We start from the raw sequence: 23,453 nt of genomic DNA, 5'->3' as shown, positions 1-23,453 counted from the left end.
GATCCCGGGCTATTACGAAATTTCTGACGTAACGGCCTGCTCTTACTAGCAAGCGGCCACCAACGCCAAATTGGCGTGGGCGGTCATCCTCATCGACCCCCAAGTACCGGACGCTGGATCTAAACTCGACATTAGCGTCACGGAGACTGAGCTGTCCCGGGACGACTCTTATGCGGACTGGACCGAAGAGTATTGCCGCGGTCTTCCCCACGTTGACCGCGACCCTCCATCGGTCTAGCCACTGGGGCAGTAAGTCTAAAGTCTCTGCATCCTCGAGATGGCCGCAGAGGGAATGTTCGATGACGCGAAGTAAGCGCTGTCGTCGGCAAACAGCGCCAACTTCACGTCGGTTTCCCACTCTCGGAGGTTGCCCTCGAGGGTGGGAATGTCGTTGGTGTAGAGAGCGTAGAGGAGTGGTGCCAAGACGCTTCCCTGGGGAACTCCGGCCTTGACTTGGCGCACCGACGACTTGGCGCCTTCGACCGCGACAAGGAAGGATCTTCCCACCAAGTACGACCCCAGCAGTCGTACGTAAGCGTGCTGGAGGCCCATGTTCTGCAACAGCTTTTAGATCAGTCCCGCATGCCAGACACGGTCGAAGGCTTTCTCGATATCCGATATCGAGAAAGACTGAGGCCGTGTACTGGCGCGCGTTGGATGGATCCGCCAAGTGATGCATAACGCGGACCAATTGCAGCGTTGCCGAGTGACCGCTGCGAAATCCGAATTGCTCGGGTCTGAGAAGGATGTGCGGCGACACCCTTCTCAGCAGCAGCCGCTCAAACAACTTGCCCACATGCAACAGCAAGGTGATCGGATGATAACTGGAGGGATTTCTCCTGTCCTTGCTGGGTTTGGGCAAGGCAATAATCTTGCCCAACTTCCAAATTCCCGGGAAGTGTCCTGTGAACAGAATGGAATTGAACAGCCATGTCATGTATGACATGACCGTTTCAGGGAAGGGTTTGTAGTTTACGCTACACTTACATGTAATTTGAGTTCAAAGACTAGAAGTTATAAAGAAGGAATGTGCCTTTTATCTTAATATAGTTCCTAGGGGTAAAATTACATTTTAATAAAGGGAAAGTTTTGACAAGCTTGAGAAGAAGAAACTTTTCGCCTTCAATTAAACTTTGGTCACCATTAAAAAATTTGAATCCAAGTATTGGCACAATCAACAACATAATTGAACTGAATTAAAAAAGTGATCTAGTAACACTGTTTTGACATACACACACAACCCAAAACAGTAGACGTGTAAAACTGTATTCGTTAGCGCCTCATAATTTTCTCATTACATCAAAGAAAAAGCTCAAGATGAGCTCTCTCAAGCGAGATGTTAAGGATGAAGATGATAACAGCAGTAACCCATACCAGAATCTCGATAAAACTATAGTACTTCAAGAAACACGAGAGTTTAATCAAACGCTCGTTATCCCGAGAAAATGTTCATTAATACTTACGAAAATACTGTATTTACTGAATCAAGGCGAAAATTTCACCACTCAGGAGGCTACGGACGCTTTCTTTGCGACAACAAAACTGTTTCAGTCCAAAGAAATCATGCTGCGACGTATGGTTTATCTTTGCATCAAAGAACTGAGTAAATTGGCGCAAGATGTGATCATAGTGACTTCCTCTTTGACTAAAGACATGACCGGTAAAGAGGATCTGTACCGGGCGGCCGCAATAAGAGCGTTGTGCAGCATCACGGACGCCTCTATGCTACAAGCTATCGAACGATATATGAAACAGGCGATTGTGGACAAGAACCCGGCCGTCAGTTCTGCGGCATTAGTCTCTGCGCTTCATTTGTCTTCTACCGCACCGGATCTTGTTCGGCGATGGGCTAATGAAGCTCAGGTATGTATCCACACTAGTTCTTACTAATATTATAAATGTAAAAGTGTGTTTGTTTGTCCTTCTTTAGGGCCGAAACGAAGCAATAGATTTATCTGACTTTTCTAAAGTGGTAGTTTTAGTTCAGGCGAGTGATATATGCCCTTATACCTTTACCATTACATTAAATACCGTTTACACTAAAAAAAAATCTGATTGTCTCAGCAAACTTATTTATTTATTAAAAAATGGCAAATAGTAAAATTAGTTCACTGTTTCCCTTAACCAAACAGATGAAGCCATGGGTTAGCTAGTTTAAATATAAATATAATATATTTCAAGTTCCATGGGCAAGGATGAGACTGTCCGTTAAATATTCATCTAATGTCGATAGTAACATAGCACTGAAATAGTTTGAGCACAAGGTTTTCATCTTACTGTTAGGATTGTGATTCTACCCATGCAATTTAAACTGTGGAATGCAGTTGAGGCTTCAGGTGGGAAGCTAGTTATTTTATTGATGATGGGATTAATACTGTGAATTTTCTGAGGGCTAGAATGACTTGAATAGAAATCATAGATACTGGTGTTTTGGATGACAAGTATGTATGAGGTGTTATATTTAAACTTACTGATCTGAAAATAAATATTGATATTAACAGTTTTCCTTTGAGGTGCCATTTTACACAAACCGTTCGTCTTGTCTGATGTGTTGCAAACAGTTTTCATAGATTATATAACAATTCTACAGTCCTATAAACTGGGGTACATAGGAAGAAAGAATACTGTTGTATATAAAAATACAGTTGTCAGTAACCTGACTTGAGATACTTCTCTCTGATAGTTTTTGATATTACTATTTTTTTTAATATTGTGAGATCAATGTCTGTCTGGTATTAAAATGTTACCAGAGCTTATGGACAACACAACGTAAATGCTGTCACCAATCTTGAGACATTGATAGAACTCATAATGGTAGCAGCCCTGCTCCGCAAACCAGAATGCATGACTGCTTTGTGCTTCGTAGCTAGAATACTTACCCAAGTGATTTTACACTAAAGCTTACAACCAATAATTAGAGAAATGTTCCAAGTGAGATGTTCACTACAGTGTGTTATGTCTTCACCATGGAAGTAATTCGTAAACAAATATTAACCGTTTCTTTGAAAAATTTGTTACGTGCTTTGCTACGACTAAATACTGGCATAGTTAGATTGCCGAATATAAGTACACTGGGCAGCTTTTCTTTTAGGTTACCGTAACTTGTGATAATGATATCATGACTTTACTTCAAATTATTGATATTTTAAAAGTTCCACTTAACCTCTGTAATTTTTAACAACATACCATTATCTATCTTTACAGGAAACAATCAATTCGGACAATGCGATGGTGTCGTATCACGCATTGGGTGTTCTGGTATTATCGCGTCGAAATGATAAGTTATCTACAGTTAAACTGGTGACACGACTTTCTAAGTCCCACATAAAATCACCATACTCCCTCTGCTTGCTTATACGTTTAGCTGCTCAGCTATGTGACGGTGATGATTCTGAAGCATCTCAACCTTACATAGACTTTATAGAGTGCTGCTTACGTCATAAATCTGAAATGGTTATCTATGAGGCGGCCCATGCAATCGTCAACTTGAGAAAGACCGCCCGGGATCTTGCTCCGGCAGTATCAGTTTTGCAATTGTTCTGCAGCTCTTCGAAGGCGGCTCTCAGATTGGCTGGAGCCAGGACTTTGGCCCGGTTGACGACAGAACACCCTACAGCAGTCGCTGCATGCGCTATTGACTTGGAAAACTTAATCTCAGATTCTAATCGGTCCGTGGCGACCTTAGCTGTAACAACGCTATTAGCGACAGGCGCAGAAAGTTCCGTGGACAGGCTGATGAAGCAGATTTCGAGCTTTGTATCGGAAATTCCAGATGAGTTCAAAATAATCGTCGTCAGAGCCATCAGGCAGCTGTGCAGCAAGTTCCCGAGGAAGCATCAGTCGCTGGCTGCATTCTTAGCCGGAATGTTGAGAGACGAAGGTGGCCTGGAATACAAAGCAGCTATAGCCGACGCGATTATAGCTTTGGTCGAAGAAAATCCTGACGCTAAAGAAACAGGACTGTCTCATTTATGCGAGTTCATTGAAGATTGCGAGCACACGGCATTGGCAGTTCGTATACTGCATCTGTTGGGACGAGAAGGTCCTAAGTCTCGTCACCCGTCAAGATATATAAGATTCATTTACAATAGAGTTATTTTGGAGTCCGGCCCGGTCAGAGCCGCGGCAGTTTCCGCCGTAGCACAGTTCGGAGCACAAGTACCGGAACTATTGCCAAATATCAAGGTGTTATTGGCTCGCTGTCAGTTAGACGAAGAAGATGAAGTCAGAGATAGAGCAGTATATTACAGTACGATACTAGAGACCGAGAACCCTCAGCTCATCAATGATTTCATTGTTAATATACCGAAACCGAATGTGGTGTTGCTAGAAAAGGCCTTGAGAGATCATTTGTTGCACCCCGAAGAACCGTTTAATATTTTGTCCGTTCCGGCCGAGGAGGTGGTCAAGGAAACTAAAAAGCCTATAGTCGAAATCGAAGTTCGCAAACCGGTGCAAATGTCTATCGAAGAGATCTACGCTGAGCAGTTGGCTAAAATACCGGGCATCGAGAAATTAGGGCCGTTGTTCAAAACGAATTTGCCAATAGATCTGACCGAAGCGGAGATCGAGTACCGGGTTCGCGTAGTGAAACACGTGTACGCACGCCACGTTATATTCCAATTCGAATGCGTGAACACGTTGAACGATCAAATACTAGAGGACGTCCACGTCCGATTGGAAGTTCCACCAGAATACGAAATCAAATCTATCGTTCCTTGTCAGAAGCTGGTCTACAACACACAGGACAACGTTTTCGTGGTCGTCGAATACCCTTGCGCGTTTATAGACAGTTTGGGTTCGTTTATGGCTACGTTGGAGTTCGTCGTGCGCGACTGCGACCCTAATACCGGAACTCCGGACCCTGGCGAGGGTTACGCCGACTCTTATCCCCTGGAAGAGTTCGAAATGGGTTGTTCTGACCAGATCAGGGCTAGGGCTGGGGGAGACGATTGGGAACAGACTTGGGAGAGAGCTGCGAACGTTCCAGAAGCTAATGACACGTTCGTGTTGTCGCAGACCGATGTCGGTGACGCTGCGAAGGCTGTTTGCGAGCATCTCGGCCTCCCGAACGGTTCGATAAGCGGTGATGCAGTTAAGGAGATCCGTGGTGGGGGTATATTTAGGGGCGGGGCGCCGGTTTTGGTTAGAGCTCGCTTAGCGGGTAGCAGTGCTGGCGTCACTATGAAGTTATCGGCCCGATCACCCCGGGAAGACGTAGCTCAACTACTCTTGGCGGCTGTGGGTTAAATCTAGTCATTTGTACACTAATAGTCAGTCGGATGAGGGGAGAAGCAGGTCTGTAGTCGGTGTTCATCTTTATTCGTTTAATGTTTAAGAATTTTTACTTAACTTACACAGTAGGTGTATTTCTAATATCAGCATTTATATAGCAACAAATTGAAATTAAATTTTTAAAATGTTTATGAGGATTCATTTTTCCACAAATATTATGTAACTGTATATCATGTTGCATCATTGAAAAACTAAGTACATTATTAATACACCATCAGACATAGTCCAACGTTACACTATAAATACTAGAATTATATTACAAAACGTACTTAACTGAGCGTATATTGTACAATAAGAATAATACATTTTTATTTATAAAACCGATGGTTGAGCGAGCTAATGACGCAGACGATGCTGCTACAGGAGTTCATAGACATGGCAATATGAATGATGTCACCCACCTTGAGACCTTGAGACCTCATGAGGTCGAACTCTCAATTGTAATACGTTCACAGAGGGGCGAGCACGAATGACTATCGAAAAAGTATTCGTAACGCTATCGAGAAACAATGTAAACAGCGGTTAAAATAGCGCCCCTACCGACCGTAGAAGGAACTAATTTCAGCAGCGCGAATGAATTCACTTACTTTCGTTTCGCAATCGAATCGTCCCGTCTCGAAACTTATACTCGTGATCGAGAGCACGAAAATCGATTTGACATGCGGTGACGTAAATCCCGAAGGCTGGCTGTCGAGTACTACCGTCTAATTTAACGATCCGTTTTCTTATCGACAACTATACATTTACATTACGAATTTGATAAGATTTTCGTGATTGACGCACAACTTTAAATACGAACGCGTGACAGAAATAGGAGAGATATAATAATATACTAGCAGACCCGACCACACGTTGCTGTGGCTAAGGTTATTGTTTCTAAATAACACGTGGCCGGCTATGCTGATACCAAATATTAACAAAGTAAGAACAATTAGATTTCACTGTATTCCGTTCACTACTAAATAAATTTCACTTATACTTTAGCCTCGGTAACACGTGTTTATGCCATTAAATTGTAGCTTATGTGAACCGTTGATATTTTTAACACAGCGCCATCTATGAAATAATAATGTCAGACAGTATTACAATTGTCTGTAAAAACTGATTTAAGGCGCCATCTGTTTTAGACTTATGAAACTTACAATTAATAACAATAATCAACATAAGAAATCATTTTATTATTAATTAATAAATATTGCGACCATTAATCGAAATAAAAATCATCCTATGGCCTAAGTTGGAACAAAGCGCATATTATATAAATAAAAAAGTTAAATTCGGTTCAGTAGTTTAAGTGTCCATCGCGGACAAACAACGTGACACGTATTTATATAATATAGAGGTCCCGCAGTAGTCGAAATTCGACTATAATTAATTGGAATTGTAAGTTTGTACACTATTATGATTGTATTTTATACTTCTATAATCACAAATTTCGCCAAGATTACACTATAAAAAATATTAACAAAGACAAACAATATTTAATCTATTCTCAATTTGACAACAGACGTCAAGAACAAAAGTTTGACAATAAATAGTATGCATGCGTGTGTGCGTCAAATACATGGTATGTAGTGTGTGTAATGTTTTCTTTATCGATTTAATGTATCTTTTATGCATTATTAAAAAAATATATTAGCATTGTGCACTTCTTCTCTATATTCTCTATAAGTGTGGAAAATTTCATACTCCTCCGTCCGCGCAATTTTCGTAAAAAGGGATACAAAGTTTTTGCTTCACGTATTTAATATATAGATATTAAGATATCCCTGCAAGGTTACATTAACGTCTGTGGAAAAATGGAAACACCCTAATAAGTTTGAAGGGCGGGGCAGCCGTTGTAACTATACTGAGACCTTAGAACTTATATCTCAAGGTGGGTGGCGCATTTACGTCGTAGATGTCTATGGGCTCCAGTAACCACTAAACACCAGGTGGGCTGTGAGATCGTCCACCCGTCTAAGCTATAAAAAAAAAATGTATTTACGTACATAATACACAAGTCATAAATGTATGTAGGTACGTACATAATAAAATTGTTTAGTATTAATATTTCAGTAATATATTGTAATTGCGCCTATAAATTATACATAATATATAATACATTGTGATCTAAAATAAATTTATTATACCAAAAACATTCTTTTTGTATTTCTTTAGGATCCTTCACTTCGGGATAAATGTAATAAATAAAACAACAAAAAAAAATACATAACGAAAATTTGTAAATTTATTTCTCAAAAACAATAAATTGAGTTACAAAATGAGGTAAACGATAACATATTATATTACCCAACATTTTTTTAACTTATCACCATTTTATACGCTGTTATCTCATTAGAAAAAATATACGAAAACAATGTGACAGATACATTTTTGACAGCTGTCATTTATGTCAGACTTGGAAATTTTCAAACACGGATTACATTTGTTAAAAAGCGGGTCAGTGGTGCTAGACTATCGAAACATGTAGATTTTTCTGTTTATATTTAACATATTTTTTATTGCCCGAGCAGGCAGACGAGCATACGGCCCTCCTGATGGTAAGCAGCTACTGTCGCCCATGGATGTCAGCAATGCCAGGGACAGAGCCAAACCGCTGCCTACCCCTTAATTGATTGGCATAATGAGCGTGTCTGAGCCGATATTTAAAAGCGGAGTTTATGTTATTTTATAACAATCACTCCTGTTTATAACTTATAACTATGGATAGAGGCGGCTTTAGGAGTTAGATCGTGTCGACCTCTGCGCTTTCAATGAACCCGTTACATTCGTACCTATTCCATTTGAGCGCGCATTCACCAGAGGGCGCTTGGGTGATGATAATGGTGTAAGGCGCACACGGGCTAGAAACTCCTTGACTATACAATAATATCCTGGCCGATTGAGTAACAAGCAACCAACGCACAGCCAACAAATTATATTTGTAAAAAATAAACGCCTGAGTACGTCCCTGGGGGACCGAACTCAGAAAAAATAGTTTTTTAAATTTACAAAGTAAATATAATGTTCCTATGAATTAGTTTAATAATAAAAACAAATATATCAAAGGGCGAAAGGCGATTTGGTTTAAGCTACATTTCGCTTAATACGCAACATTTATTTTAAAAAAAGGTTTTTTTTTATAACTTAGATGGGTGGACGAGCTCACAGCCCATCTTGTGTTTAGTGGTTACTGGAGCTCATAGACATCTACAACGTAAATGCGCCACCCACCTCGAGTTCTAAGGTCTGAGTATAGTTACAACGGCTGCCCCGCCCTTCAAACCGAAACGCATTACTGCTTCACGGCAGAAATAGGCAGGGCGATGGTACCTACCCGCGCAAACTCTCAAGAGGTCCACCAGTAAATCAGCTTGGTATCAGCATCAACAGTTCGATGTTTTTTAATTGAACTTCAATTAAGTTTACTCTATTCGAACAGCTGAAGAAGTTTTTTTTGTCATGGTATTTTTTTTGTAAATTATAAATTTGAAATTGCTCTCTTGTAAAGTTGGTAAAATGTAGCTTAAACCAAATAGCCTTTCATCCATATCGATATGTTGAATTTCAATAACAAAGGGTTTGTACACAAATCTGCGAATCAGCGCGATGCGAATTCGCAACACGAATGTCTGCAATGCGATTTCGTGCATCAAGGCGTTTCCTTTCTACAATTAGCGTTCAATTTCACAATCCTTTAAAGCCTTCGTCAAACAGAACGCGTACTTAGCGCCGCGTTTTAACGTCGCGCTCTTTTCATGTAACGCAAATTGACTAGATGAGTCCAACGCTCCTTGACGCAACGTAACATTCGCCAAATCATAGTGCCTTTCGATAGCAGTGTGAAAAATTAAAAGTATTGAGATGTCGAGTGATTCAGATGTGGCATTGTATAAGCATGGGTGTTTTCTAACGTATCCTATAAATTTTTCGGGCATGATCTAGTATTTTAATATACATTCACTAGGACGCTAAAATAAAATTTGTAAAAAATGACAACGCCTGACGTCAAAGCGTCCTAACGCCGCGACAGAGCGCTGCGTACTTATAACGCTGGGGCTCTGTGTGACGGTATGTTACCATAGTAGCACAACACATCTCGGGGTCATAGCGCGGCGTCAGTTTAGCGTTCTGACGCGCGCTAATTACGCGTTCTGTTTGACGAAGCCTTTAACATCGCAGGAATGCGGGACGCGAATCAATTCGCAAATTCTTTCGACGCGTCGTAGAAGCTCGTAGATTTTTACGATGCAATACGCAAACAGAAATTCCAAATCTATTATCGCTGAGTTTTTTTTTTACGAACATTTAACAAATTCAATTTTGTTTTAATAGATCCCCCTTATAGAGCATTCTGTTCGAAACGCCAGCATTCCGACTACTCTAAACCGCGATTTCCGACACGGAAACCCGATTAGGAATTTTTCCGGACAATCTTAGCCTTGAAGATTGATTATTCGAATATATTAATATACTGCACGCTACCTGAGCTCGTCGCGTTATCAAAATCGTACGTTTCGTCGCTAACGATATCGGTCAGTGCCAACATCGCCCGCAGCGCGGATTGCGAGTGGCGCCATTGCTCCAGGCATTTCTTCGTTACTTGACTGTGAAATTAACAAGATTATTTGTATACTAGTCTTAAAATTTTAGATTGGTTGACGAGCTCACCAGCCCACCTGGTGTTAATTGTTTACTGGAGTCCATGGACATTTACAACATAAATGCCGCCACCCACCTTGAGATATAGTTCTAAGGTTTCAGTATAGTTACAACGGCTGCCCCACCCTTCGAACCGAAACGCGTTACTGCTTCACGGCAGAAATAGGCGAGGTGGTGATACCTACCCGTGCGGACTCACAAGAGGTTCTACCACCAGTAAAAATCATCATCAGCCGTCCAATGTTAAGCTAACGGAGCCCATGGGCATCAACGACGTTAATGCCGCTGACGGAGCGACGCTAAACGCTCGAGGGAAAAATCTTTTAATTTAATAATGTACATATCTGCGTTCGCGGCTCCACTTACCCGTACTTGTCCATTCGCCGGTCAGCGGTTGCTTCGATGCCCGCCTTAATGAGGTACCGTCTTATTGTCCTGTCCCCGTCGTCTTCACGTTCTATTATCCTGGGATTTTTACGTTCGTTAATAACAAAAAGATCATTATAATAGACATATACAACCTAAATACTAATAACAACAAAGGTTTACTAGACTATCGTAGAAGGGGAGTAAGGTTCTTCGAGTAAGGTTTCAGTATAGTTACAACGACTGCCCCATCCTTCAAACCGAAACGCATTACTGCTTCACAACAGAAATAGGTAGGGCGGTGGTACCTACCCGCGCGGACTCACAACACGTCCTACGCCCAGTTACCTCCAAGTCTTTAGATGCTTACACCCCCCCCCAACGCCCCGCGTGTTATCCTCTAATCGACTACAAACATTACATACGTTCCATGATCGGATCATGCTATTAACCAAATTCAATGTACCTCTTCAAGTTCCCAGTAACATTATTAACCAATTCTAAGGTCTTCCTTATTTTATTATTAATTTCCATCTTCTCCGGCTCCTCCATGTCCTTGTGTCGGATCAACGAGCCGGTTTCGTTTCTGAAAAGTTACAAATATATAAATACTAAAGTGTATTATTATTGTTGTAGTACAGGGTTTTAGGGACCATTTTTAATCGACACTCGTCGGCAGTTGAAAATAATTAATCAACAATCGAACTTCGTCGACAGAACCCACTGAGTTTCTGGGCGGATCTTCTCAGTGGGTCGCAACTCCGATCCGGTGGTGGATTCAGCAAAGCACTGCTCTTACTAGGACTGATGTTAGCAAACTCTCAAGTTGAGCCTATAAGCTCACCTACCCGTCTGGGCGTAACTGTAATAGCCCTTTAGGCTAACAGCGAATAGGTAGGGGAAATAAGTGGGAATCAACACGATCATCCACAGATGTGTGCATCATAAAAGCGTATTATGAAATTACTAACATATTTTATAACTAATGTGACTTAAACTAGGGAAAGCAAGTGTCAGTATAGTCAGTGAGCAGTGGACTAAGAAAAACAGGGATAAGATTATGTAAGGATACAGTTAGGTAGGTAGGACATTTAGTGAGACCACCGCCTTGTCTATTTCCAATTTAAAAATAATCTCATGTCTCTAAATTTATGACTGAATTCGTTTTGAAGTGAAACTTCCTTATCGGCGTTGGAAAAAAATTTACCGTCACATTTTTCGGTTACGCGTCACATTTTTCCGTTACGCGCCATCTTTTTTGTATTCATGTCTATGATAATAAAATCCTTTTGTTTAAACTTTATCTAATTTAACTTTTTTGTATTCATGTCTATGATAATAAAATCCTTTTGTTTAAACTTTATCTAATTTAACTTTATTTAACAAATTTCTAGAAAGTTGCATGTAGATCATTTTTCGAAAAATAAGGCCATAAAGAAGTTTCACTTCTTACGTGTGTACACTAGTACACGCACACATTTTTTTCTTTTATTGCCTTTGTAGACAGACGGGCATGCAGTAAGTAGTTACCGACGCTCGGTCAAGCCGCTGTCTACAAATACATTGTAATGTCTATAGGCTCTGGTAACCACTTAGCACAAAGTACATCGTGACCCTTGATCTGATTTACTGACGCAAAATATAAGTCTCGTGGATTGAATGATATCCACGGGCTCTTGTGACTTTACTAATAGAACTAAAGACCAATTGAAATAATAAAAATCTCATACATACATGAATTCGTGTACTTCAATGAAAGTAGTGCTGAGCTCGTAGAAAAATGACTTGGCCAGCGAATAAGCTTGGTAGCTGTCGTTTTCAATACCGCTGTCGTATAAATCGTTGACGGACATGACATCATCAACGTCATTCAAATCGTCTCGATTCAAATCGGAACTGTTCATGTTCATCGCCAGTCGCACATCACTATCGCACCGAACCGCGCCGGTAATGACATTTGAATTTTCAAATTTCGAACCTTCATTGTTCAGTTTCTTTCCATTGATCCCTTCCTTCGTGTTTAAATCGATTTTCTTCTCAATTCTGTTCTGCGTTTGAATCTTATCGTTTTGATGTTCCAGCATAGGTCTGGCCGTTTCGATGTTGCCATTTTCAATGATTTTCCCGGTATTATTAACAGCTTTTTGGGTCGTCTTCTTGGGTAAGAAATTGGCTTTAGTCATAGACATATTGTTGTTTCTGTCTATTTTGACGTGATTCAAATCTTTACCCAAAGCCCTGAATACCTTCCGGCTGTCAGGAATTTTTTGTGCCTGCAAAAATATATCCGCATTAGTTCCATAGTTTCACCTCTAAAATGATGGAGGGTAGAAGTAAATAGCACTGTCTCAGTGTGTTAAAAAGTGTCCGCTGAAAAGGAGCCAATTAAGGTGGCGCCACTGTAGCAAGAAATATTTAAAACACAGCGCCATAAACTACCGCACTTCACTTTGTTCAAAATTGATATATTTATATAACTACCACTTCCTACACTAGCGCTATGTCGATAAGACTTCCAACAACAACTTGCTGTTTACAGGCGGACACCTTTTCAACTTTCCTCCTATAAAAGATCGTGCTCCTTACTTTTTTAATACATAGTTAATACATATATTAATGCATATTTTTGTAGATCGTTTAAATGAAACACGTCTTTAAAGCGGATGCTATAAAGTCGCATTTCGCAACGAATCTTAATTTATTTTAGACGAATTTCCGTTTGGTACGTAGAACGCGTAAAGAACATCGAATGCGTTACGCAAATATATACCGTACGACTGTGTGGTATAGTCGAAAATACTAGGTCTCGCAAAACTAGTTATCGTCTCTTAATTGCGAACTGCAGTCTTGCAGATCAGCCGAGTTCTCGTTGGGTCGCGAATTCGATCCGGTGGTAGATTCTGCGAAGCACCGCTCTTGCTAGGGTTCGTTAGCAACGTCGTCAGGTTTGAGCCCCGCGAGGTCGCCTACAAGTTAAAGTTACGCTGACATAGCCTCTCAAGGCTACCAGCTTAGGTAGAAAAAAAAACCAGCAGAGTTTCTCATGATTACCTTTTCATCAGCGATCCTCGTCACGTCGTTTCCCTCGCAGCTCTCCCACTGAGGGTAGTGCTTCATCACGTAATTTAGTACTTCCGTTGATTTCTTTCTGACTGTAATGATACAATTATTATGTTAACAGTTCTTATGTACAAAAGCGAACTAATAGAAACCAATATACTTGTTCTTTTTTTTTAAAGGCATTTTATGCCCTGGTAACTAAGACCGTTAAGTCATGTCTTATTTTAATTTATATTCTTATTTTTATGAAAAATGACAATATGGAGTGAAATGAAATGAAGATGATTAATTTGAGATATTCATCAACTGTGATGAAATTAAATGAAATGAGATGAGATGATATGGGATGAAATATAATCTCAGTAAAATGGTGGTCATTGATTAAGATTTTTTCAGTGGACTTTTTGAAGGATCTCGAGAAGTTACGTCCAGCGGCTTTGTATCATTTTCGCACATTTGTGCACTTTTACAGATAACAAACAGTTAATAAACCACCAGTATTACACATTTAAACCTGAAGAAACACTAAATAAAACAAATTACACAACTTCACTCCTTGCGTTGCCGCCAAAAAGTCCTCATTCAGAATTAATGACTCAATAATAATAACTAGTGGTCCCCCAGTAGTCGAAATTTGACTATAATTCATTGAAATTATAAGTTTAAACGTTATTATGGTCCTGTTGTGAAAGACTTAATAACTAAGAACCATGTAATACTTCTATAATCAAAGATTTCGCCAAGACAAATAATATTAATTCTCATTTCATTTCATTTCAATCCATATTATCATTTTTCATAAAAAATAAGAATATAAATTAAAATAAGACATGACCTAAAGGTCTTAGTTACCAGGTCATAATATCCAATAAAAATAAATCTGAATGACGTGTTGAATGCGACAACTCACAGATCCGCCTCTCGTGCTGTGCGTCCGTCCCGGCGGGCGGATGCTGCGCGTCGCTGGCGCTGTGGTCGGGCGCGTGCGGGTCGGCGGCCGGGTCCACGATGTTACGTATCAAGTGGTCCATGGACTCGCAGGCTTCCTCGAGGTCCCGGTCGTTGGCGTAGTATATCTGCAAACGACAACGCAGCCTATTTATATAATAATACATATTATATCGAAGGCTATTTAAGCGAAATTTTTGCAACATTACACGAGAACCATTTAATGTTTAAAATTTAAAAGAATTTTATGACAACTTTTTCAACTATTTATTATATTACTACAACTACAAATATCGATTTGTTGATGCTGATACCAAATAAAACGGAGCTTTAATTACAAAGATAAATGCCACGTAATAAACGAATTGCAGAGTTTCGTCCCTCGATATAATAATGTTGGTCCTGTACAGTGTTACTAAGTCGCAATAAAACTTAGCACAGTCATGGTTGGCACGCCACAGAAAATATCTGTTTTAGTACCGGCAGCGGACCACAGGGGGCGCGCGAGTAGTTTCAAGAATTTTTTTTTTTGATCTTGGTACATACGTTCCTAATAATACTAATCATATTTTTTATAGAAAAATTATTCGAAGAGCAGATGGCGCTGCAATCGCCATCGAAGATTTTAGAGTGTGTTAGAGCAGACGTTCCTCGAATTCTGCTTGAGCTATCTTCATTTTTATTTTTATTTTTGTCTATCAGTGGTGATCTCTAGACGATTTAGATTTACAATTTAAAAAAAAATACCGGTATATTTATAAAATTATACATACAAAAATCTATTGGTACGTGTAATTTTGTATTAGAAACAAAGGTGTTTTAAACTAATAGGTCTACCGAAGACATCGCCTTTGATCGGGTCTCGAATCCGGCGTTCGTGTTTCCCAAGCCTGGCTCACTAACCGCTACGCCAAAGAGCCATCTCGAATCGTATACATTTACCTGTAGATTCTTTAATAAAATAAAACCGCAGCCGATTATTTTCATAAATTCATTCCCGTTAATGTCTTTCTTTATTTTACCTGTAAAAAGAATAATACAACATTATGATTAGTTGAGAACAGAAAGAACCAAATGATACTTTAGCCCATGTATCGAGCTGGAGCATATCTATGGAATACGGTGACCACTTTACATCAGATGGACCATGAGTTCGCCACCTATCTGTGCTTTAAAGTTTTATATAGCTTTTATAAACACATGTTTTGTTTTTCTCTCAATACAACTTACATAAACACATTATTATTACATCTATTACTGGTGGTAGGAACTCTTATGAGTCCGCACGGGTAGGTACCACCGCCCTGCCTATTTCTGCCGTGAAGCAGTAATGCGTTTCGGTTTGAAGGGCGGGGCAGCCGTTGTAACTATACTGAGACCTTAGAACTTCTATCTCAAGGTGGGTGGCGCATTTACGTTGTAGATGTCTATGGGTTCCAGTAACCACTTAACACCAGGTGGGCTGTGAGCACGTCCACACATCTACGCAATAAAAAAAAATCTATAGTTTCTATATTTTTATTATTATTATTATATAAACTATTTATTAATTTTAATGATCAATCTTCTGGTAAATTTAAAGTGTTTTTTTAAAATTATTAGTATTATATTATAGTATAATAAAGTATTACGGCACGCAACAACGTTTGGTGTGACGTCATAAGCGGCTAAAATAAATATAGATTATACAAGAACAAACAACGATTAGTTGCATACCACAACACGTGGAGAGATACGTGTTTAGTTTTTAGACATTAAGAAATATCTAGTGATTTTAAATCGAAATCATTAATATTACACGAAAATTATGTTCAAATGCCTTCTTAATATCATTAATACTTACTAAGAGTCACCTGTTATGTTCACAGCAAAACTTCAGCACAGAATTTAACTTTAGCGCGTACTAAAACAGCGATGACACTGTTAATAGCACAGTTAACATACGTACCTCTCTGACAATTATTTTCGAACAGGTCCTTTAGTTTCTCTATGATGTTATTAATATTTTCGTCTTCACAATAATTTCGGAGTTTCATTAATGCTTCTATTAAACTATTGATAGGTTGTCTGTCGTTTGGCTGGAAAAAAATTAATAAAAATTAAAGAGCTCTAAACTGCTTGAGGCATGAGGTCCAAATTTTTTTTTAATTTTTTTTTGTTGCTTAGATGGATGGACGAGCTCACAGCCCACCTGGTGTTAAGTGGTTACTGGAGCCCATAGACATCTACAACGTAAATGCGCCACCCACCTTGAGATGTAAGGTCTAAGGTCTCGAGTATAGTTACAACGGCTGCCCCCCGGTCCACACGATGGTGAGTGGTTACCGTCGCTCTCATGAACATAACCAAGCCGCTGTCCACCGTTAACCGACGTTATCAAATGTTATTGAAATGAAAAAAAAAAAAAAAAAAAACTACCTGTATTATATTCAAAATAGTGCTCTCCATGATCTGCGTGAAGCTACAGGTCCATTCGTCGAATCTGCTCCTTAATCTGTGCTCGATCAAATCGTTCACCACGGAGAAACCTTTCAATTCGTTGTCTATGGAACTTAGACTGTGGTCTGCGGGAACGAAATTCAAAAACCGTTCATTCCATTCATTCCCAATCTCGTTGGTATTGAACTCGAAGTTTTCCGTTCCTTTCGTGTTTTTAAATGACAACTTCCTTTGGCCGTCAGTGTTATTGTCGCATGTCAGTTTATATGCGCCATCGCCAATGCGCCAGCTCCTTGTTGCTTCAGAGTGATGAGTGACGTCATTTTGACTTTTATTTCTGTACAAACGAATGTCACAGTCGTTTCGTTCTGAACTGATCTGTTGAGTGCTCAAGCATTTTATTTTTAAATTTACCGCCCGTTTTCGCAGATTCGAATCGTCCGTTATCAGTATCTGTAAAGATTAATTAAAATTAATTATGGAACGTATTTTTTTTTATAGCCAGTTCGCGCGGCCTACAATCGAAACTAGACCACATATCACATACTTTAAAACTTATTGTGGGGGCACAGAGCTGGTTTGCAGTAGTTGTTCACCAATGATAAGTCTGGATTTTACTAATTCACTTTAATTCACAATCACTTACAAATATTTTCTATGCTCTACAAATGTTCTAGGTTGTACAAATGTTCTATGCTCTACAAATGTTCTAGGTTGTACAAATGTTCTAGGTTGTACAAAGGTTCAATGCTCTAAATGTTATTGTTATATGTTAATGTTAATGTTTTAATTACTAAATGTAAATGTTAAATGTTACGGTCGCGAGGACAAGAGCCAACTTCCGCGTAACCGGGTTGTTTCACGACTGTTGATACTGTTCAACTGCAACTTTAAATAAGCGTGCAGTGTGGCGTTATAGCTTACTAAGATGTTCGGCCGTATTACACCGAACACTTATTATCATTAATTATTATTACGTACATACTCTCTGTTGTTTGGTTTTACATGTCTGATCGCGGTTACCAGTTTTCACACAAGTAATGACATAACGAAGGTCTTCCACTGTGAATATTGCTCGGTAGACCGACGGTCCCAATGCCATTCATTGCTCGGAACTTGTATATACGCAAGCTTTGAAAATGTCATTAGCGAAATTCAGACGTCTGTCAAATATCTTGGGTTCTATACATGGAGGGTAGAAGTATGGAGCATCATCTCAGTGCATTAAAAAGTGTCCGTTGAATGAGAGTCAATTAAGGTGGCGCCACTGTAGCGAAGGGAAAGATTTTAAAAATAGCGCCATAAACAACTACTTCACTTCAATTCAGCGCATTTCGCTCTGTTTAAAACTGCTATATTCATATCATTTCCACTTTCTACACTAGCGCTATTTCGGTGAGTCTTCCAATAACAACTTGCTGTTTACAAGCGGACACTTTATCATCTTGTCCCCTATACAAGGTGCTCCTATCCCCTCCATAGTTCTATGATGACTTTTTATTATTTAGTCGGATGGACGAGCTCACAGCACACCTGGTGTTAAATGGTTACTGGAGCTCATAGACATCTACAACGTAAATGCCCCACCTTGAGATATGGGTTCTAAGGTCTTAGTATAGTTACAACGGCAGCCCTACCGTTCAAGCCGCAATGCATTACTGCTTCACGGCAAAAATAGGCAGGATGGTGGTACCTACCCGTGCGGATTCACAAGAGGTCCTACCACCAGTAATTACGCAAATTAAAATTATTCTAATAAATATATAAAAGTACGTATTTCATTAGAAATCTGGTACCCGCCTGCGGGATTCGAACACCGTTGCATCGCCAGATACGAATACACCGGACGTCTTATCCTTTAGGCCGCGACGACTGCCGCTACATCGACTATGTACATTAGTTCTTCAAGGTATCTTGTGAAGTGTAGGTAAAATTTTGAGTGTTGTTAGCGCTATTCAGACATCTTTCGTATATCAGATGTCTTCTCTTCTGCAATAGCTACCGTCGCAATACTTTCTTGTGTGTGTATTCTTACCATATCCTGTATGTTTCCAGTGCCCAAAACGTGGATCTTTAAGGCGTTCAATTGCCGTCCATATTCACGTTACGATATCTAAGGGCTTCTAAGCTACCAAGATTGAATATCTACAATGCAAACTCACCGCTCTGTGACCCATCTCGATACAGTAGTTCAATATCAGATCGTTCGTCGACATTCTCAAATGTTCGCCCCATTTATTTTGCACTGAAACAATAACGAAACGGAAGTACTAATAATAATAATAATAATAATAAATTTTCCTTACTACACTCAGCATTCACTTGGTTTAGGCCCGTGGATGTGGTTCAGACTAGCCAAAGTGCTAAGAAAAGATTACCTTTCCGAAAAACAATAATAATAATAAACATTTATTCCAAACATACATTAGGTACAAAAATTAAAAACAAAGATAACACAAATAACGAGGCTTGAAAACGGTTACCGGCTCAGCAATGCCTAACAGTACCAAAACAATCGGTACTGCGGCGTGACGCGCACACCAGCATCAGACCGACCAATAGTTATGCACTTGAGTTTGAGTTTAGCAAATTAACACTTTCCTTTTTAAAATTGGAACACTTTATACTTTTAGATTTAGATTTTATGAACTGGTAACTAAGACCTTTAAGCCATGTCTTATTTTAATTTATATTCTTACTTTATGAAAAATGATAATATCGAGTGAAATTAAATGAAATGAGATGATATAGGATGAAATATAATCTCAGTAAAACGATGGTCATTTACTGATGATGATTTTTTCAGTGGACTTTTTGGAGGATCCCGAGAAGTTACGTCCAGCGGCTTTGTTTCATTTTCCCACATTTGTGCACTTTCACAGATAATAAACAGTTAATAAACCACCGTTATTACACATTTAAACCCGAAGAAACACTAAATAGACAAAATAAAACAAATCACACAACTTCACTTCTCGCGTTCCCGCCAAAAAGTCAAAAATATTAGAAAAAAAATACTCACAGATAATAAATTGCTGTGTCGCTCTTGCCAGCATCCGCGTTATTTTCCTGGCCGCACATACAATTTTAATGTCACGAGCTTCGACCCTAGAGAAGGCATCAATTTCGTTCCTCATCAGCTCCGGTATCAGTAGACGTCGGTTCTCATCTGAGAATAAGATTAATAATTTATGTTAAGAGGCGACATAATCATAATGTCTGTAGAACCATCCGATTTAAAATCCAATTTATCCATAGGTTCTTTTGCCCACTGCTTATAATAAAATTAATAAACACCTTAATATATATATCCCCTAAACAGTAAGAAATGCAGAACTTCTATATTTAATTGGTCTGAAAGTTTGTTATACAGCTTTTAATGTTTTTGACTACACCCACACCACACACCCTCTTACACTCACTCATGCTCAGACTCATTACACACAGAGGGTACATTAATACATTCATTTCAATATTTTTTGCTAATTTTTATATTTTTAAGTTCACATTTTGTCACTTTTATGCAATCCATGATTTTCAGTTTAATTCTTGTCTATTAACTTTCTATTTTTGTGTATCTGAAGTAAAGCTGTTGTATTCTTTGTACGAGAAGCACTGCTGCTTGATATACATACAGTTCTATCGGAAACCTTCTGGAAAATAGATATAGTCGAAACAACTATAAAAGTCGAACGGATCGCTTCAAGAAAGCAAATAAGTGTATTGTGATATCTACATTAATTGTCGTAATAATTAAATTGAGTTTTAATTAATATATCAGTTGAAGGGTTTTAATTTATACTCAGCCCCAACCCGTAATAAATCCGCACTAAGCACACTCACCTTCTGCAATGTAACATTCTATCAAATTCAATTTCTCCAAAAACGTTTCGATGTCAATGAGAAAATAACTATTGATGTCTTCCAGAAACAAATTTCTCAAATTCCATGTCACATTCTGGTTCTGAAAACAGATATATATGAGATTATATATTATTCTCAAGATCTCAAGATCAAATATCAGTTCTCTACATTAATATATACTTGTGGTAGGACCTCTTGTGAGTCCGCAGGGGTAGGTAGCACCACCCTGCCTATTTCTGCCGTGAAGCAGTAATGCGTTTTGGTTTGAAGGGTGGGGCAGCCGTTGTAACTATACTTGAGACCTTAAAACTTATGTATCAAGGTGGATGGCGTATTTGCGTTGTAGATGTCTATGGGCTCCAGTAACCACTTAACACCAGGTGGGCTGTGCGCTCGTCCACCCATAAAAGCAAAAAAAATAAAAATTATTTTCTGTCTCATAAATATTCTTAATATTAACTTAACTTATTATTTTGTGAATACCATTAACGGTAACATCACGACGATATTTTTTTCCGTGGATAAAAAAAATATCATTGTAATTCATTCTAGAATCAGGAATTTAATGAAACATACCTGTTTATCCTCTTCATTGTAATCTTGATTGTTTAAATTGAACGTAACCCTCATCGACGTTAGCAGTTTAGATGGTTCATCCGATACTGTCTTGGTTTTTTTTTCTGTGATAAAATGATATTGTTTCATGTCAAAGGAATTAAAAAAGGTAATTTAATGTAAAGGTAATATAGAGCCTCGAATAATCTTTTAAAATACAGAATGGACTGAGTTGTTTGTACACAAAGTTTCCTTAACAAGTAATGATTTAAAGTTGTGTACAGAATTTTCATCAACTTACCAATACTAGGATGTACCCTTTCAGATGTTCCTCTCTTTTTGGCAAGCAGTAATAGCCTCAGATCATGTTTTTCCAACTTCATTAGATCTTTGTGATCTTGTACTCTTTGTGAATTTATCATCAGACATTCTTCGTTTTTAAATGATTCATTATTAGCCTTACCATTTTCCTGTCTTGCAAAAGTGTTTTCACTATTGGATTTAATGTTATTGTTTACTTTAAAAAAAACATTTTGGTTTACTTTAGAAAAATCTTGAAGGGATTTGTTTTGAGATTGTGTTTTTGGGGTCAATGAAGGAAAGTCAGTATTTAATTTCAGTATTGGTTCTTTAATTAAACATTTAGTTATTGGACTAAATGGACTAAATGTACCAAATGTTTCATATGGAGAATGAGCATTATTCAAAACAGGTTTATTTTGTAGATTCATGTCTTCATTGAAATGTATTCCAGGTCTTTTATAATTCATGAATCGTTCATTTAGAGGGATCCTAGTATTTTGGATTTGGAAATGTGTATCTATCTCGGTTTGTGTCAATTTATCTTCAGTGGACTTGACATTGTAAGTAGCAAACAGAGGTGTTGGCAAAGGTATTGGTGTCCAAACAATATTTGGTACAGAAGGCTGAACATACTTAGGGAAGACTGCTTGACCAAATTCTGGTACGATTTTGGGATAATACTTTGGCCCTGTCATTGGTCTGGAATTTTCAGGAGGATTGCTTGGTTCGGCATAATTGTGCTTGTTGTCTGTGATTTTATGTATTTCTTTATTCTTTTCCACGGCTGTACCCTGAAAGTTAATTAATAAACTAGTTGTTTATCTTTTAGCATTACATGTATTTATAATGGACAATTATCAAAGCTAAAATGGACAACATTTGCTAAGCTTATATTATTGTGATAGACACTGCTGTTAATCCATAAAAGAACATGAATTTCGATAAAGCAAAAACGTTATTAAGATAGTAACAGGAAACAGTAGCTTTAGTATTAGGGATCAGAATACTCATTTTTCGAATTAACCGCCTAAATTTAAACAATGGGAGCGAGCGAAACTTTACTGTGTATGACGTCATTCGCGGCCAAAATATACAATAAGTCTAGCATGTACAATGTTCTTGTAAATAGTCGATGAAATGTTAGGATTATTGGTTTTATTTGCTGATTTAATAATAATACTGAGTTAATAATTATCATTTGACGAAAGTCAAGATTTTCCCTTCGATCCAAATTTTATTGTTTGCATCATGTAATTGCAACTTCGGGTATTTTGAAAATGTGTACGCAATTTATTTTTTGTTAAATATATATTTTTTTTGTATAGATTGACTTTTACGATAAACTACGGATGAATAATATAAATAGAAAAAGCCATTAATATTACTAAACAGCTTTTCTAGAACGCAACATTGGTTAGAGATGGTTAACTTTAATAAATTATGATTACTTACTTCATTATCAGTCAAACTCCAAGCTGCCTCACCATTCAAGACGTTAAAATAATAAAATTTACCGGGAAATCTTTTGGAAGGGCATAAGGTCCAACCATGATTATTAGTATTCATTTTAACAACTTATTCATTTATGTTTTAGTACATAATTTGTTGGAAAATTCAACCCATTACAAAATTACACGAAACTTAAAAAGTACTACAATAGGAAATAATAGGAATGTAATCTGATCTTAAAATAAACAAAACTCATGATTTTGTTTAGACCCGCGGATTCTCATTAAATTTCAATCTGTTTCATCTATGACTTTTGACATTGATTTTTAATCTGTATAAACTTTTTGGCGGGAACGTGAGGAGCGAAATTGTGTTTTTGTTTTGTGAATTTTTGTAGTTCTTCGGGTTTAAGCCCATACAGCCGATATAGTTTCTTTTATTATAAATGTTATGGTTTATGTATGGAACGGTAAAGAAGTAATACTGATGAGACTTTAACCTTATATCTTTATCAAGCAGTCGGAATCGAT

At 38.3% G+C, this 23,453-nt stretch overlaps 2 protein-coding genes across 3 annotated transcripts; one reads left to right on the top strand and one right to left on the bottom strand.

Moving 5' to 3' along the window:
- Positions 1–1,154: 1,154 nt before the first annotated feature.
- Positions 1,155–5,424, top strand: LOC692402 (coatomer subunit gamma). Its single transcript, XM_004930732.5, has 2 exons — positions 1,155–1,863; positions 3,205–5,424. The coding sequence occupies exons 1-2, from the start codon at positions 1,318–1,320 to the stop codon at positions 5,248–5,250; spliced, it is 2,592 nt and encodes an 863-aa protein (XP_004930789.2). The 5' UTR covers positions 1,155–1,317; the 3' UTR covers positions 5,251–5,424.
- Positions 5,425–7,503: 2,079 nt separating this feature from the next.
- Positions 7,504–23,263, bottom strand: LOC101743235 (uncharacterized). Of its 2 annotated transcripts, XM_062675395.1 has the most exons (16): positions 22,927–23,263; positions 22,108–22,265; positions 21,473–21,663; positions 21,193–21,296; positions 20,596–20,716; positions 19,775–19,921; positions 18,915–18,997; positions 16,732–17,205; positions 16,262–16,391; positions 15,256–15,335; positions 14,276–14,441; positions 13,357–13,457; positions 12,040–12,578; positions 10,772–10,891; positions 10,306–10,404; positions 7,504–9,884 (listed from the first exon to the last, which is right to left on the bottom strand). In XM_062675395.1, the coding sequence occupies exons 1-16, from the start codon at positions 23,038–23,040 to the stop codon at positions 9,731–9,733; spliced, it is 2,781 nt and encodes a 926-aa protein (XP_062531379.1). In that variant the 5' UTR covers positions 23,041–23,263; the 3' UTR covers positions 7,504–9,730. The 2 variants fall into 2 exon arrangements, with proteins under 2 accessions (XP_062531379.1, XP_012549854.1); XM_012694400.4 differs by having other exon boundaries at positions 21,473–22,265.
- Positions 23,264–23,453: the final 190 nt, after the last annotated feature.

Source organism: Bombyx mori, chromosome 23 (assembly GCF_030269925.1).
Source record: "Bombyx mori chromosome 23, ASM3026992v2".
NCBI lineage: Eukaryota > Metazoa > Arthropoda > Insecta > Lepidoptera > Bombycidae > Bombyx > Bombyx mori.
Note: the sequence above shows the minus strand (reverse complement) of the source record. Positions and strands in the feature narration are given on the sequence as shown.